This window comes from Nannobrachium achirus, assembly GCF_963921795.1.
Source record: "Nannobrachium achirus genome assembly, chromosome: 5".
Lineage (NCBI taxonomy): Eukaryota > Metazoa > Chordata > Actinopteri > Myctophiformes > Myctophidae > Nannobrachium > Nannobrachium achirus.
In genome coordinates, this window is record NC_137814.1 from 37,645,664 (window position 1) to 37,662,655 (window position 16,992).

At 42.5% G+C, this 16,992-nt stretch overlaps 1 protein-coding gene across 2 annotated transcripts in view; it reads left to right on the forward strand.

Moving 5' to 3' along the window:
- Positions 1–9,601, forward strand: part of mib1 (MIB E3 ubiquitin protein ligase 1) — an 85,018-nt gene extending 75,417 nt beyond the window's left edge. The window contains exons 20-22 of one of the 2 annotated variants that reach the window (XM_080726629.1): positions 273–344; positions 1,903–2,003; positions 6,861–9,601. In XM_080726629.1, coding sequence (XP_080582755.1) covers positions 273–344; positions 1,903–2,003; positions 6,861–7,001 — 314 coding nt within the window. In that variant the 3' untranslated portion in view covers positions 7,002–9,601. The remainder of the gene's footprint in view (positions 1–272; positions 345–1,902; positions 2,004–6,860) is intronic. The other variant, XM_080726630.1, reaches the window with a different exon arrangement.
- The last annotated feature ends 7,391 nt before the right edge of the window (positions 9,602–16,992 follow it).

The following is a 16,992-nucleotide window of genomic DNA, read 5'->3' on the forward strand; positions in this document are numbered from 1 at the left end:
CCTCATGCTCAAGTGCTGGCTAAACGGCACAGTGAAAAGGAATCGGTACCCCAACTAAAAGCTTTCTAACTACCCACTCTGCCGTCGATAGAAGGGTTTCTCTCGCACGCTTTCCTCTCCCTTGACCTTGGCTCTGATCACTGTCTCTTAACTCTTCCTGACTCTCTGATCCTCTCTTTGAGGCTGTAGTGAGTAGCATTGGTCCTCAGGCCAACTGTTCCTGCTGGTGCGCGGATGCTCCTTGCTATAACGATGTGACTGGTTATTCTCAGCAGGGAGCTCAAACTCTATGGCAGGGGGATCGCAGGATCTTCTCCAGCCCAACAATCTGGCGCTAAGTTGGTGTAAGTATACCTCTTTTCTTTGATTTCTTCATGAAATTGATGAAAAAAATTATGTAATTTTGTTTTTAATTTATTTTGTTTTTTATGGGTCCCGACCCAGTGCTTGGGAACCTGTGTATTAGACCACTGGAAGACCCAAATGTTTTGCTAATGTGTTTTATATCTGGGTCTTGGCAGGGTGCCCACTCTTTCTCTTTCGGTGACACACACCCTAAACACTAAGTGTTGATATACTGTAAATCTGACACTCTCACAAGCAGTCACACTGCTGCTGGCCATTCAGACAGACTATTGGCTGATCACGTGCAGTCCAGCCTGGTATGGAGCTGCCAACAGCACTTCGGTCCATCTAATTCTCATTGAGTGCCCAGATAATCAATGCAGAATATCATAATACACACGCACTGCCAACAAAGATGTATGGACCAGGCCTCTCTGCCAGACTGCCACTTTGTATTGCAAGTCAGTCGGTCTGTCCATTAAGGTGGCGGATGCTAACGTCTGATTTATACATGGTTGTGCTGTGTTCTGCACCGAAAATAACAGATCTCCAAGCTCAATCACACATTGTGTAGAATCTGCGATTTTCAGTATGACTCATGCCTAAGAGCTGGTGATGAATTAAGGAATGCTTTCCAGACTAGTGTGTCTGTTAGTGAAGAGTGATTCAAAAGGAATGGTTCCCATATAAGAAACATCCGAGTGCATGCATCTCAACCTGCTGGTTCATGAAATTGGTTCAATGTGACCATATACTTCTGAGCTGAGCCTGTTTAGAATGGCAAGGTGTGTGTGTGTGTGTGTGTGTGTGTGTGTGTGTGTGTGTGTGTGTGTGTGTGTGTGTGTGTGGTTTCATATGGACACCTTCAGAAAATACCTGTTCATCCTCTCTCTCTCTCTCTCTCTCTCTCTCTCTCTCTCTCTCTCTCTCTCTCTCTCTCTCTCTCTCTTTCCCTTTCCCTAGGCCAGGGGTCTTCAATGTTTTAAGGGACCTCTCTCAACTAAGGACCCCTTAGTTGAGAGAGAGAGATGAAGCAGGGACCCCCACAACATTTTCATAGATTTCATATTGTAACACCTGTGTCGATTTTAACCCATTTTCTGGACCTGGGTTACAATATAATTTCATCGTTTGAAAGCACAATCATTGTGAATTTTGGATTCATCAATTTGTGTTTTCATATATTTTATCACTTGAACGGTCAATACTTAATAAACGTGACCTTTTACTCTGTAATTAGTCTGCTCTTTTTCCCATCTACACCAAAACAAAAATAGCTGATCTACAAGCTCACATAGCTTGTATAGCTGCTATTTTTGGCTAAAGTTCTCAGAATATGGATGCTAGGGTTCAAGTGGTTATTATGAAAAAGGAGAAAAAAGGTTTCTATCACACAAAGATTTGGAGGACCCCCTGTAGTAACTCTGAGGACCCCCTAGGGGTCCCGGACCCCCTGTTGAAGACCTCTACGCTAGGCCTTATTTAGACCTGTGTTGATTTCCTGACAGAGTGTTTGCTCAACGTTTGGTGTGTTGTTTAATTCTTCTCTACCGACAGCGAGCGGTAACATCCCGGCCATGCAACGAGACAAGGACAACACCAATGTCAACGCAGACGTCCAGAAGCTGCAGCAACAACTGCAGGACATCAAGGAGCAGGTGAGAGCTTTTCTGTTGTTGTGATTTATACTGTGCAATACATCTTAACTCTTTTACTCTTTTACTTCTTGGGGACTTTAATGTTAGCTGGCTTGCTCGCTCTTCTTCAAGTGATAAAAAACTATTTGAAAATACACATTTAACTCAACTGATCACTGAGCCTACCAGAGTCACTGAAACAACATCGACTCTTTTAGATCTAATATTTGTTTCTCATCCAGATAGGATTATTAAATCTGGGGTACTTTCTGACTGCTTTAGCGATCATTCTGTAATTTTTTGTGTATGGAAGATAAAAATTCCCAGTCTTCCTCCAAAATTCATAAATATGAGACAAAGTAAAAAATTAAATGTTGACAATTTTATTCAAGATGTTGTTTCTATCGACTGGGATAGGTTTCAGTTGATACCCTTTGTTGAAGATGCTTGGAGTTTTCTTTTGAATGAGTTCACTAAAGTTATTGATAAACATGCCCCTTGGAAATCTGTAAGAGTTAAGGGTAGACATCTACCTTGGGTCAGCTCTGAGTTAATAAATCAGTTCAAACGTAGAGATAAGGCTTGGGCAAAATATAGAGCTAGCAGAGATCAAGCGGACTGGGATGTTTACAAAAGATTGAGAAATGACTGTAAAACCCAAACAAGGAATGCTGAGGCAGATTATTATAGACAGGGTCTTGCTCAAGATTTTCAAAACCCGAAGCGGTTTTGGAAAAGATTGAACAATATTCTGAGTCCCAAAAAAAGTTCTGTGTCACAAATTCGTAGTAATGATGAGGTTGTCCACGACCCTGCGCTCGTCTCGAATATTTTTAATCTTCATTTTGCTTCTGTCAGTAACATGTACTCTAATGAGTCACCATACTTAAAAACATACGATGACAATCCTACTATCCCTGGGTCCTTCACATTTAGACCTATTCTACCCACTGAAATTTTACAAGTAATTGCTGACCTAAAGGATGGCTGTGCTATTGGTCCTGATGGCTTAGATGCCAAATTTATAAAACTAGCAGCTCATATACTTATTTATCCTCTAGCCGATTTATTTAATTTGTCTTTGTCTACTTGTCAGCTTCCATCAGTCTGGAAATGTGCAAAGGTCACCCCACTCCATAAGAGTGGTGACCCACTCGATGTTAACAACTACAGGCCAATATCTATTATTTGCTCTACTGCTAAAATATTTGAAAAATTAATTTTTAATCAACTATCTAAATACGTAAATGATTCTAATATATTATCTTCATTTCAATCTGGCTTTCGTTCTAAATTTTCCACCACTACAGCGCTCACAAAATTTACCAATGATGTGTTCTCTTCTTTTGGCAATGGACAATTAACAGGTGCTATTTTTATTGACCTAACCAAGGCTTTTGATTTAGTGGATCATTATTTACTCCTTGATAAATTACATGCAATTGGTGTTTCTCGACAAGCTTTGTTTTGGTTTAACAGTTATCTTCATAACCGTCGTCAATGTGTTTCTCTAAATCAAGTTCAGTCTGAATTTCTAGTGGTCGAAAAGGGGGTGCCTCAAGGTTCCATATTAGGTCCTTTGCTTTTCACAATTTTTATTAATGATCTCCCCAAAATAATGTCAATTTGTTCCATACATCTATTTGCAGATGACACGGTTATTCACTCATCTCACTCTGATGTAGCTCAGATTCAAAGAAATCTGCAGTCTGAATTTTCCCTGGTCCAGGATTGGTTATCAAACAACAATCTCATACTGAATAAACAGAAGTCCTGTAGCATGCTGTTTGGCACTAGATACAACCTCAATCATTTATCCACTGATTTGTCCATTTATTTTTCTGATCAGTCTCCCCTTAAATTAGTTGAGTCTTTCAAGTACCTGGGACTCTGGCTGGATTCTGAGCTTTCTTTTAAGTCTCACATAGAATCCATTCGAACTAAAATAAACATTAGTCTTAAAGTTATGTATAGATCAATCAATTGTTTTAGCTTTAAAATAAGAAAACGAATTGCCCAGCAGCTGTTATTTCCAATACTGGACTATGGTGATGTCATCTACCAGAACACCTCTGAAACGCATCTCCATTCATTAACTGTTGCTTATAATAGTATTTGTAGATTTGTTTTGAGATGTCCTTATCTTACTCATCATTGTGTTATGTACGAATCACTGAACTGGTTATCACCCCAGGCTAGGAGAAAATTTCATTGGTTACTTTTTGTTTTCAAATGTTTTTATTTCAATTTTCCATCATACTTAAAACAATACTTACAGCCATTCACATCATCATATTCCCTAAGACATACACAACATCTTTTTTTCATAGTGCCCATTATGAACTCAGAAACTGGGAGACGTGCTCTTAAGTTTAAAGCACCAGCTGACTTTAATATCCTGCCCTTGTCCCTTAGAGCAATTTCAAATTTTAACGCATTCAAATCTTCTCTATGGGCCCATCTTACAACTAGCTGCTCTTGTTTTTGATTGGAATTAAATTGTTGTTGTTTGTATTTATTTTTCATGCTGATCTGTTATTTGTATGATCTGTGCATCTGCAAAGTTTGGTTATTTTTATTTTTATGTTTCATTTGTATATCATTTTTATTCATCTTTATCACTAAGGATACTAGTATACTGTTGGAGTGGGGGTGTAGTGGGGGTTGAAATGTTGGAGGAGCCTTATATGTATGTTTTGTTTTGTTATTCTGTGTTGTTTATTGTTGTTGTTGTTGTTTGTTGCGCTTGAGGAAAACCTCGAAAACGAGTTGCTGCAACTCAATGGTTGATCCTCTAACAAAATTTCAAATAAATAAATAAACTGCTTCGGATGTTCCCGTTCGCCCCAATTTTGACCCTAGCTCGTTGCCAATACGAACGCTCGTTCTTTTTTACTTACTTTTGATGACTGTTAGCTGATAACTGGTCGCGCCGCCGTGTTCAGTAAAAACATCTCCCGTAACGCTGCTCTAAAATTTCCACTGCACGTAAACAATAATGATTTGGTACATAAACCATCCTCTTACGTAATAAAAAAAACATTTAGCAGTGTTTTGAATTGGATGCAGGCATCAACTGTAGATCAAGGGAACGCAGTAGTGTAAAAAACATCACAAGGATGCAGCTGGGACGTATCATCAGTGATGTAGCCTGGGGTCGACGGGTGTTTCGGGTCTCGCAACATCATACACCCTCGCCCAGGTGACGCAGCCGGGGTTGATCAAGTCCCGACTTACGTCCCAGTAGCTATCCACGATCAGTCCTATTAGGGAAAGACAGGGTCACTCAATGTGCAGCACCGGAACTACTCTGCCGGGACTGGGGGTACCATTCTGGCGCGTGGAAGAACTAGGCTCTATGGGTTGACTCCTGGCCGGGCTCCTCCTACGTCTCACCAGGTCCTCTCCTGCTCTCACCAGGTTCAGAACCTGTGCGTTGCACCAGACCCCAATCCAAACATTCCATTCAGCTGCTGCAGTTGAATGGCCCTCCTAAAGGCCTCACCGTGGATTTGTTGGGCTTCTTCCTCACGGAAGACACAGGCTGGGGCGCTAACCCAACCTGCTCCCGGGTGCCGTCTAAATTCCGGCCGTCAACCGAGTCTCCGGTGGTCACCAATCTATTCCTGGTTGTCACATAGTCTATTCCTATGAGCCACTATAAATAGAACTAATAGTGTAAAAAACATCACAAGGATGCAGCTGGGACGTATCATCAGTGATGTAGCCTGGGGTCGACGGGTGTTTCGGGTCTCGCAACATCATACACCCACGCCCAGGTGACCCAGCCGGGGTTGATCAAGTCCCGACTTACGTCCCAGTAGCTATCCACGATCAGTCCTATTAGGGAAAGACAGGGTCACTCAATGTGCAGCACCGGAACTACTCTGCCGGGACTGGGGGTACCATTCTGGCGCGTGGAAGAACTAGGCTCTATGGGTTGACTCCTGGCCGGGCTCCTCCTACGTCTCACCAGGTCCTCTCCTGCTCTCACCAGGTTCAGAACAACATGTGATAGATCTCATACAGACAGAGCTTAAATTTGGGTTTAGTTAAGTTTGTCACGCTTTTTATTGCTGCCAAAGCTGTGTAATATTTATGCCTCTTGGCCAGTTAACACTTGTAAAAGAGACTTTAGTCTTAATGTGGTTTAAGGCAGTGTTGTTCAAAATGTTACACGATAAAGTAGTTGAAGGGAGCTACAGTGTGCGAACTCCTTTTTGCCTTGTACTGAGGCAAGCCTTTGTTATGAGTCTTTTGTACCTGCCTTTAAATGGTTTGTGGATGTGCTCAGATCTTTGTTTATACTGGTTAAATAAATGACAAGGAGGATTTATGGACTGCAGTTTTGTTCATTCGATAGTAGGATGAGCATGTTTGGATTCAGACCGGTTGGGATCCAAAAGGTTGTTCTGAGAATTGGAGAGAGCTGGTTAAAAGACTTTTGGAGGGGGCGCCCGCTGGCCTACTGGTCCAGGCGCATACCACATAGGCATTGCCACATAGGTATTGATACCTGACGGCGTCGCCGGTTTGATTCCCGATACGGACGACCTTTGCTGCATATGACTCCTCATCTCTTTCAGTCTACTGTCCTATCAAATAAAAGCATAAAAGCCAAAAATGAAGGAAAGGCGTGATATGGCTCTGTTGTTCTTGATGTTGGAGGAGTTAAAATTTTCTTGAGGAGTGGAGTAAATCTGATCCACTTGAAGGCAAATGGGATGCAGCATGAGGTTATGGATGTATTGCTGATGGTGGTAATGAAATGGAGTTGATCAGTACATCATTGGTCCTAAAGTGGCCAGTTGAAATCCCAAATGGTAATCCCCCCCCCCCCCCCCCCCCCCCTCCAAACCCCCTTCTCTCTCTATCCAGACCATGTGTCCGGTGTGTCTGGATCGTCTGAAGAACATGATCTTCATGTGCGGCCACGGTACCTGCCAGCTCTGTGGGGACCGCATGAGCGAGTGTCCCATCTGCCGCAAAGCCATCGAGCGCCGCATCCTTCTGTACTAAAAGCCCCTGGACTCTGCCTGTCTCTCTGGGCCAAGAAAACACTACAAACCACATTATACCCACCCCCACACACGCATACACACACCACCACTACCACCAGCTGCTGCCTCACCTCATCTCTCCCATCAGCTAGCCAAGGGCAATCCTTAAAATGTCTTATAACACTACAAGCAAGACTGTTTAGCACCATGATTGTGTTCAAATGGAAACCTGTTACAGAAAAAAAGAGGAAGAATCCTGAGTCATCAGTTTGAGTTTGTTTTATTTGCTGTATCTTAATTGCAGCCTGTAGCAACTGCTGTTCCCTTGAGAACGACCGCCTCCCCCTCGGTGTCAGCAGAGGTGCTTGCTTCTCAAATATGCCCCCTTTTAACCTCTCTATCTGGCTCCTTTGCTCTCCAAGCTCCCTCCTTGTCCCCTCCTCGCTAGCGTTTTTCTCTCGTTTACTGTAATATGTAAAGTCTCTTCCTGTTATTGAATCTGTGTTGGCTCTTTGGACTTTGATGGCCTTCTGGATGTGGACCTGAGGAAGGAAAGAAAGAAAGGCGTGAGCCGTCAGGTCCCACCTTCACACCGTGTTTACGGAGCATCAGGTTCGGGAAGCGGAGCCAAGCTGAAGTTTGTCGTGTAGGGGGGAGGGGCTTGACGCTTGGCCTTATTTCGCAAACCTTCGTAATGTCCTGTGATGCTTTTTCTGTCTGAATGGCCTATGATGGTGAGATTCAGCCCCGGCTGTTATAAGTTCTATTCTATTTGTAATCTCTCTCATGCAAGCACATTGGTATTGGAAGCTACTGACGTGGATGTTGGGTACTTAATTTTTCATTATGATGTGATGCATCTCTCTGACACTAAAAATGCAATGTGTTCCGCTCAGACCTTTTAACTACATGGTGTGTTTTGAGCTTAGGCATTTGTGACACCGCACGCCCGCTGGCCTCACCGTTCCAAGACCGGCTGACTGAAGCCGACGGTTTTGCACTATGCTCGTGTCCTCTAGTGTTGGAGAAATAGCTGATTCAGAGTTGAGCTAAAAGTGCCGTGCTGCTCTGCCTTTCGGAGGTCCCACTTCAGCACTTGCTGATAAAACGCTGATAGAGCCGGGCCAATCACTACTAGGTAGCACACCACACCTGTACCTTGTTTACCAAGAACGGTGGCACACAGCGAGTGTTGCAACAACCCTTTGGCTGTAGCTTCAAGTGCAGCCAGTAGACAAACAAGAGAATCATTCAGCTTCCTGTCTACTGAATGGTCCTGTTGCACCCTGTTGGGGCTCTTTTCCACTACAAGAACAAAGTGCATTTCACAGGTTCTGGGTTGGTTTCCATACACTGCGGCCCAGATTCAGATGAGGTTCTCAGAACCTGATTTGGTCCCTGCTCAGGAGGTAGTACTAACCCTGAGTTGTGGGAACCCAGAACTCTTATACTTTAGAATTGTTTCTAAAATAGTAAAAATACATGTAGCAGATCTACAAGCTCACAAAGCGTCGCAATGCAATGCATTGTGAGCTTTTAGATCGGCTATTTTAAAAAGAAATCACAGAACCTCTGGGTTAACCCTCGTAGTCGAAAAGAGACATTAGTCAGATACGTGAACTCACACCACGTGAACGTTTGTGAAACAAAAGTGTCATGTCACGACTTGGATGTTAAGCTGTTTTAAGGCTGTAGGTGGTGTTGTCTGACAAAGATCCTATGAGCATTGCTGATTACCACTGATTACTCTGTGCCATTTGCTTCCAAAAATAATGTACTTGTTAATGGAGTTGTATGGGGATAAGGTGCTCTTTACCTTGTATTACTTTTTTATTTAAACTTAAATGTATTTCCTTTTACGAGATAAAAAAAGAACACACACATTTATGGAACTAGAGTGTACAATCTCTTGGAACACAAAGATGAAATTGTAGAAAGTAAATTATTTTGTATTGCTGCCCTAAAAAGAATGATGAAAAAAATGATTTATAGGTATCACTGCCTCCATGATATGTAGCCTCAAATTCTCCAAAACATTCTGCTTTGATACAGTATCAACGTTGATATTTTTGGGTTATTTTAATTTTCTTTTTTCTTTTTCTTTTTCATCCGTAGTGAAATTGTTTTCCTGTTCCTTTGAACAAGGTCATTGTGAATAAAAAAAACCCCATTGTGCATTGTCAAGATTCTCATGTATCTTGTGACCAGTGTTTATTTGGGAGGAAAGCAAACGGTTCTGAAAGCAGAGCTTGCCTTACCTGTTTTTAAAAAGGCACTTAAACCTCTGTGGAGAACCCAAGAGACGACATGCCTGCTCCGTCACAGGAACCAATTTTTTTAGGACGGAAAGCAAACTTTCTGACAGCCTATTTTTATTCTTTTCAATGATCTTGGTAACATTTTAAGCTAGAAGCACTAATACGCTTTATGGTAGTGTCGTCTTGTTACCGTTGTTATCGGAAATGTCTATTTTGTACCTTATTTTCAATGCTTATAACTGTTCAAGGTGGAAAATGTTTCAGTAGTTATTCTTTTCCTTTTTTTTTTTTTTTGGCATGAATGTTTTGATGTATGCAGTACAACATGTATCATGAAAGCCGTTCACTCTGTATTGCTAATAAGTGCTTTTAAAACAACCATATAGCTGAAATAAAGTTCTAAATGAAACTTGGGACGTTATTATTGTCATTGCGTATTGCTTTGTTTTGCGACATTAGTCTAATTTTGTTGAGTAATTTTCTTGCTTGTTTAATCATGCATGTATTTATTTACTTAATGTAGTTGTTTGTTAATCTCACATGTAGTCGTCTTCTCCTCAAGCTGGAGACTTAACATTTTGTTGTCTTTCCCCTGCTGTGTAGCGTCTACAGAGGGGGCAGGGAGGGCCGGGCTAATTGAAAATGATTGAGCTGAATTATTATCCATTATTTTGTAAGCGATTATTCTATCGTAACTCTCTTGATTGATATAATAATCAAACCTTTTTTTCCCTTCAGTTTTTAAAATGTTTTCTATCACTGAATAAGCGTTACTTTATACTTATAGATCTACATATATATACTTTATACTTAATAGATCTACAACTGTCTCATGAGTGTGTAGATATATTCAGTATTTTCAATAACCCCTTTCTTATAATGACATTCCCTACATATGCATGCATTATTAGTCGATTGTTTTATTTATTTGGTTTAGTTAAATGAGTTGTTTTTGGATAGTCACAGGGTTGTGTCACAACGTATGAGGCTCGGGGGCGTTACTGATGCTTACTCAATAATGACTCGGCACCAAGATGTGATAAGTCAGCTATGCTAATCGGCAAGAGGGGGGGAAAAGGAAAAATAAACAGAGTTGCAGGAGTCTCTCTCTCTCTACTCTCTCTCTCTACCCAAAGAGTGATGCATCTCCTCCAGTGAGTGATGTGACAGTGGGACATCTCACAAGCCATCTCGTGAGCCTTAAAGAAACGTATGATCAAAGGCCATTTATACGTTCTAGCTCATTGACCGGGCCATTCATAACCTGGACATCTCTGAGATGGGCTCGCGCGCGGCAGAGCTCTGCTCTGCAGCGCCTTCAGAAGAAGACATTCATCAAGCTGTCAACTTCGCACTCAGTCTATGGAGACCATAAGAGAGCATCTCTGACACTCTCTCTACGCCCTAAGGTCTTTGTGATTTGAAACGAGGCCTTCATGATTACTGTTATATTGTCTCATGCCGTGTCGGTTTAGGTTAAGCGATGAGGCCCAATGTGGTTTTAAACGGCAGAATCTGTCATAGGGAAGTGGCCTCTCGCCAAGGACAGCAATTGTAACCGACATGCTTTCCTCCTCACATGACAGCGTCATACTGGTCATAACACCAGGCCAGTAGGTTCCTTGAGGTGGTTCCTTTACGGGTCTGTAATTCTGAGGGTGGGGTCCATTTGGTTCCATGTGTACTCTCTCAAAGTTATGGGGGTCTTTGAAACGTCTTTTTTTATTCCTACATGCTGCGATTCCGACATCCCCCCCATTCAGACACTAACCCTATACCTAACCCTTACCCTAACCTCTATGGAAGTGCTGCCACTCAGACAATTAGAAGTCAATGTCGAAATGGCAGCATGTCGGAATGGAGAGCAGCCCCCCACTGCGCCAGACTGGTGCATCCCTCCATTCCGACATGCTGCCATTCCGACATCCCCCCCCCATTCCGACAATAACCCTATCCCTAACCTCTATGGAAGTGCTGCCAATGTCGGAATGGAGAGCGGCCCCCGCGCCAGACCATTTGATTGGAACAGATCAATGCACACTGCAGATCAATGCAGACTGTGACAGAGGTGTTTGTGGGGTGGCTGATAAACCAGCCCAGTCATCCATTATGCTGATTGACTGCAGCCCTGCCCTGCTGCCGTACTGACTGAGTGTCAGGGTGGTGGAGACTGCACTATCTCCCCCTGCTACCTGGACCTGGTCCTGGGGGAGGCTGCTCACCCGCCTGCATGCTTGCATGCTTGGCTGGCCACCAGGCTGCTTGCAGAGTGCTGTGTGTTTGCTGACTGGATCGCAGGAGTCGTTAACTGGCCCCACCGGGGGGGCCAGCAGCTAATCCACAGGCAGCTCCATTAGGGGGGGTGAGTGACGGAGGCCTAAACTCTGCAGGCCTCGGCTCGGTGGCACGCGGAGACGAATGCAACCGCGGGGTGGCCAGTGACAGCCAGGGGAGGTTTTCAGGATCGGGGAGGTGACTTTGACCCTCCATTAAGTCTCCGCTGTGATGGCGCTCGAGGGCTAGGGATGGGATAAGCGATATTATCATTTATCGTGGTAAAAAAACACTCACGATAATCGTATTGTGGAGATTTAATTTATTGTGATTTTTTTTTCCAAAGAAAATAGCCGATCTTTTGTGAGCTTGTAGATCTGCTATTTTTTGGCAAATGTTCCACCCCAGGATAATGGATTTTGATTATCGCGATAATATCGTAAATCGCGATTTTTGTCACAATCCTCGTGATGTGACATTTTCATATCGTCCCATCCCCTGTCGAAGGCCCACAGTGTCGGGTAATGTCATTCATCTTCTGTCAAGAGTCTGTGCGCTGGCAGAGGAACATTAGAAAGTTGATGTTCTCCCTCCGGCTTGGCCCCTGGCGTTGGCTCTGATGTTATGACTCACCAAGGAATTTAATGTATTCTACACTCACAGTATGAAGGGAAGGCATGAGGGCAGTCAATATTGGAGGTGCAGATTTCATTACATATCACAAGGTGGCAGTGCATCCAATGCAGAGCAGACTGAACAGGCCTCCTCTCACACAAGCCCACATATAAAGTACTGAAGAGAGGATATTCCCAGTTTCCACTTTTGGTATTTTTAAATTTTGGTTGAAAAGCAGGCTTCAGAAAAGTTATATATAAACTGACCTGCAATGAGTTTCCACGTCCCCAATTCTGTCTCATTACCAGATCCAAGCTTCTCTGGGGAACTTCAGACCGAGGCAGGACTGTCAAGGACAGACAGGATGGTGGCCAGTAGTTGGGCAGATTCAAGTAGTTTCTGCAAAATTATAATAATACATAAATCTGGATCAGTATTTTAAATCCAACATTCTTTTTAAACGAACTCGTCTAAATGTAGGTCTTAGCTTAACTCATTCTTTGCATGTGACAAGTATTAACGAGACTACACGTCTTGTTAATACAGCAAGCAAAACATTTTGCATGCTTTAGTTTTCTTACTATAATATATTTTAGGGACGTAGGGGGTAACTATACATGTATGCTAGATACAACAATTTGATAGGCTATATCTACATCCCCATTTCTACTACTGTGTGAAATTTAGACAAAATACAGCGCATTTTGTTGGTTCTCAGCAAATCTGTCTCAGCTGAAGTCTTCCCTGTGGGAGAAACAGATTCTTCTTCCTCAGATTCAAACTGACCGCCCAGATAAAGAATGTTTTCAGGAACTTTGTATTTGGCCATTCATTATGCCTTGATGCCCTGTTGGAGGGATTGATTGCTGGCTGTCTGAAGGTCCTCTCTGTAATGTCATCCAGTTCAGAAGTAGTGCTGTATTTATTGTCTTGTCTTTATGGCTGGACTGAGCAAAGTGCACTCAGGGCTGTCTGGATAGAACAGCCTCGTATAGGACTAAGGCATATTTTATACTCCCCTTGTCGCTTGCTCTAAATAACAGCTTTTCTTCAAAAAGATGTTTTTAATTGAATATCGAGTTATTTTCCACAAGTGATATTGTCGTTCGGCAAAGTATAAATTGGACCAGTGGTTCTCAAAGTGGGGTTCAGGAATCACTCAGGGTTCCTTGAGGGGATACTAAATGGACCCTTACAGGTCTGTAACTCTGAGAGTGTACAAATGGAACCACGTTATGGTGGTTCTTAAAATGTTTGAGTACCACTGAATTAGACTTGAAGAAAGGGAGAGAGGCACGGCACATCTGACCTGTGTGTGTGTGAGTGTGTGAGTGTGTGTGTGTGTGTGTGTAGTGCTTGCGTGCGCCGTGTGTGCCTACAACCTGTGCCCCACCTCCACAGTAAAGCCATAAAGTAGCTATATTCTACCACAGGTCCCTCCTCCAAACATATAGGTTCCTGACATGCTGATTGCTTTATTGATATTGATCAGGGCAAAGTGTCAAACCTGTCCCTCTGCGTCTCTACCAGGGGTGGATCATTTGTTTGTATGCATGTCAAGGGAAACGCATGAACACAAATGACTCAGTGTTCTGACCTGCTAGACCCAAAAAGGAATATGTACAGTACCTGTATGGATGTACATTTCTCCTCACTGTTCCAGTTTTAGGCTATATGGCAATCAAAACACGTTTGCCGCTTTGCTTATCAGTATGATAGCATGGTTCTGTTTTAATGACAAAATGTTTTACGTTTTATCTTATATGTTATTCAAGTTAATCTTTAAGACAACGCAGCGCAGATGTATAGTATTCAGTTAAAGTCTTGGGAAAAACAAATCAAAGGGCCATGCACAAATAACAAAGATAATACACCAAAAACTAGAAAAACAAATAAAACAAACAACAGTGACCCATATAACACCTCAACCACAAAAAAATTAAATGCACAAAAGAATCCTTCAGCACAACGATACAATATTTTTTTTGTTGAGTTGCAAGATTATGCTGTATTCCCGTTTAAATTATTGGAACATGATGGTTAATTCCTTGGTTGTGAGCAGAGTCACAGTCAGAGGGTGTTCACCGGATAACATCCAGTAGCCCTACTGACATTATTCAAATAGATTCCATAAGGACAAAATAATACCATTCTATTCCAATTGGCCAAACATTGTTCATTGCTTACAGTCAATTTAGCGTCCAATTTCTTGTTTCATAATGCCACTCATTTCATCATTTTTAATCGAGTGAAACTTTAGTACATCTGAACTCTCCTGCTAAGCAACATCCCCTCCACTCAAAGGTTAGTGCCCTTTGACCCATTGATGCAAGGAGGGTTGTGGTCTAGGCTCCATGCTTATCATCCCAGCATGATTGGAGCTGGGAGGCTGGAGCCTGCACGCCGCATTTACAGTGCAAATGTTATCGTTCGAATGACACTTTAAACAACCTTTATCAATATATAGTCATTCAGGTCTTTATGAGCTTTGATAAAATGCCACTAGCCACGCCGGGGTCATTACAATATGGTGCTGAGGTTTGCTTTATTATTGCCGTTAATATTTATGTTGTGCATTTGGTGCATCATGCTTGGCAGAAATAACTACAAAGAGTTGATCAACGTGAGAGAGAGCTTCAGCGCCAGGAACAGAGGATATAGATTCTCGCTCAGGGAGAGCAGCGTAAGGGCAAACTGCAGTGTGAGTTTGGCAGAACGTTATCATCCTATTATCTTTAAAACAGTGGGTTATCATAATTGCTTACTTAATAATTCTATAAAACGGCAGAGGTGTAACCTTTGCCTGGAGCAGTAAACTGTCAATTGCTTTTGATGCAGAGATTTAAAAGGATTTCTGAGAATGAAAGGCTGTAAATGCCGACAACACTGTCAGTTTTGCACTGTGGCTTATTAAATCCATAAATTGCTGTTAAAGTTACGTTGGGCAGAATCTGTTCAAATTTGTCCCGATCTGTTTTTTTTGTTTTTCCGATCCCGATCACATATTTTTGCTCCCGATCCGGTCCCGATCTTTCCCAATCTGATCTTTCGGCAATGCATTAAGAAAAAAGAAAAGAAAAAATACACTCCCTTAAGGTTGTTTTTTTATTTAAATTACAGTATCCATGGATATAACTTCTTTCACAATTCCGATACGATATTTTTCACCCCGATCCGATACCCGATCACCGATCGTGACATCCCTATGTGCAATAGTTGAAAACATTCGAATATTCGAAGCAAGTGACGTATCAAATAAATACAATTATTTATTAAAATGATTTATTCATTTGTTACGTTTTTTCAAATATCTCACAATCTTTTACAGCATCAGCATGACAAGCTATTACAGCATCTAGGCAATTCTCCATAGGATTGATGATGGAATTAGTACCAACCAAGCAGGGAGAAAATAGTAGCCACTGCACACACACTGTGCTCTATCTCTATTAGGTGTGATTAGCTTCACACTGCTACATGCTCTGAGAACAATGGCGTAGACATACCTACTTAAGCAACAAGTGCAAACTGCAGCACTTGCAGCTCTTAAACAACCCCAGCTTACGCTAAGCAAACTCACAGGCTGTGGTGAAATGCCTGACTTAATACTGCGTCATACGACACTGTCCCAAGACAAAAACACACAGTCTACAAGCTCACAATGCATTGCAACATGTTGCGAGCTTGTAGATCTGCTATTTTCAACATGGGACACTGTTGTGTGACGGAGTAATAACTTGTGCACAACGCTTGGCCTTTTCACCACACTGCCAGGTCTGCATTTGACTGGAATCGCTGAATATCTTCCTGTTTATTCGGCTTGTTGGATTCAGAGTTTAACTACTGATTAGCTTGTATTTTCCTGCGAAAAAGCGAGACAACAAGCTCTCTGTTGGGGAGAGAAAATGCTACAAAGAGACGTTGTGGAACAACACAAGGCTACATCTGGCAGGTGCTCGCCTCCACCAGGCAGGCAGCAACCTTGAAGGGAGTAGACCGGAATGCTGCAGTCCTGCTGCACACTAAACTCCAGAGCGTTCATTTCAATCTGAAAGTGTGAAAATGGACCCTGTGCGGGTCCAACACTGTTAAGTTAAAATCAGGGACGTGCTGGGCCCCTGATTCAGCCCGGGAAAAAAGAGTTGGAGAGGCCCTGGAAACCTTGTATGTCCAAAACCGTTTGTTTTGTATTTTAAAAATGATTTAAACGAGTGAAAACAGCCGATCTACAAGCACACAACGCCTCGCACACGTTGTGTGCTTGTAGATCTGCTGTTTTCACTACTTTTATGTAACGGCCTTATATGATGAAGCAGGGCTTTGCTTTGCGAAAAAATGTATACATTTTAAACTTGGATACTAGGTTTCTGCCCGACAGTGACGATTTACTTTGTTGGCCGCCCAGCCCCCAAAATGGAACGAATGCCGACATTTTATTTTTAATATTTTTTCCTAATGGCCAGCCTGGACCAACCGGGAATGAACCGGCCGTTCGGGAGTTTTCCCGCTTTTCCCAATGGCCAGCACGTCCCTGAGTTAAATTAATGCTCCGGATTTTGCTGTGTATGTAAGCTCAGAGGGAAATACTGACTGCAAGGGCTTTTTGTTGAGAGAGAGGGAGAGACAGGGAAGAGGGAGGGAGAGAAATCAATATTCCAGAGTCCATCACAGAAGCAAGCATTTTTTTGCACTGGGTTCTAGCTATGTGAAAGAGCTCAGAATGACCCCTAGGAGAAAAAAAAAAAGAAAGTTAATGCGTAACTTCTTTATCTGTCCTTTACAGCTAAGGGTTGTACCCCAAATCAATACGTGATACACAAATATCCCAGGGCTCCGTGTTCCAGACAAAGAGCCATGATGAGG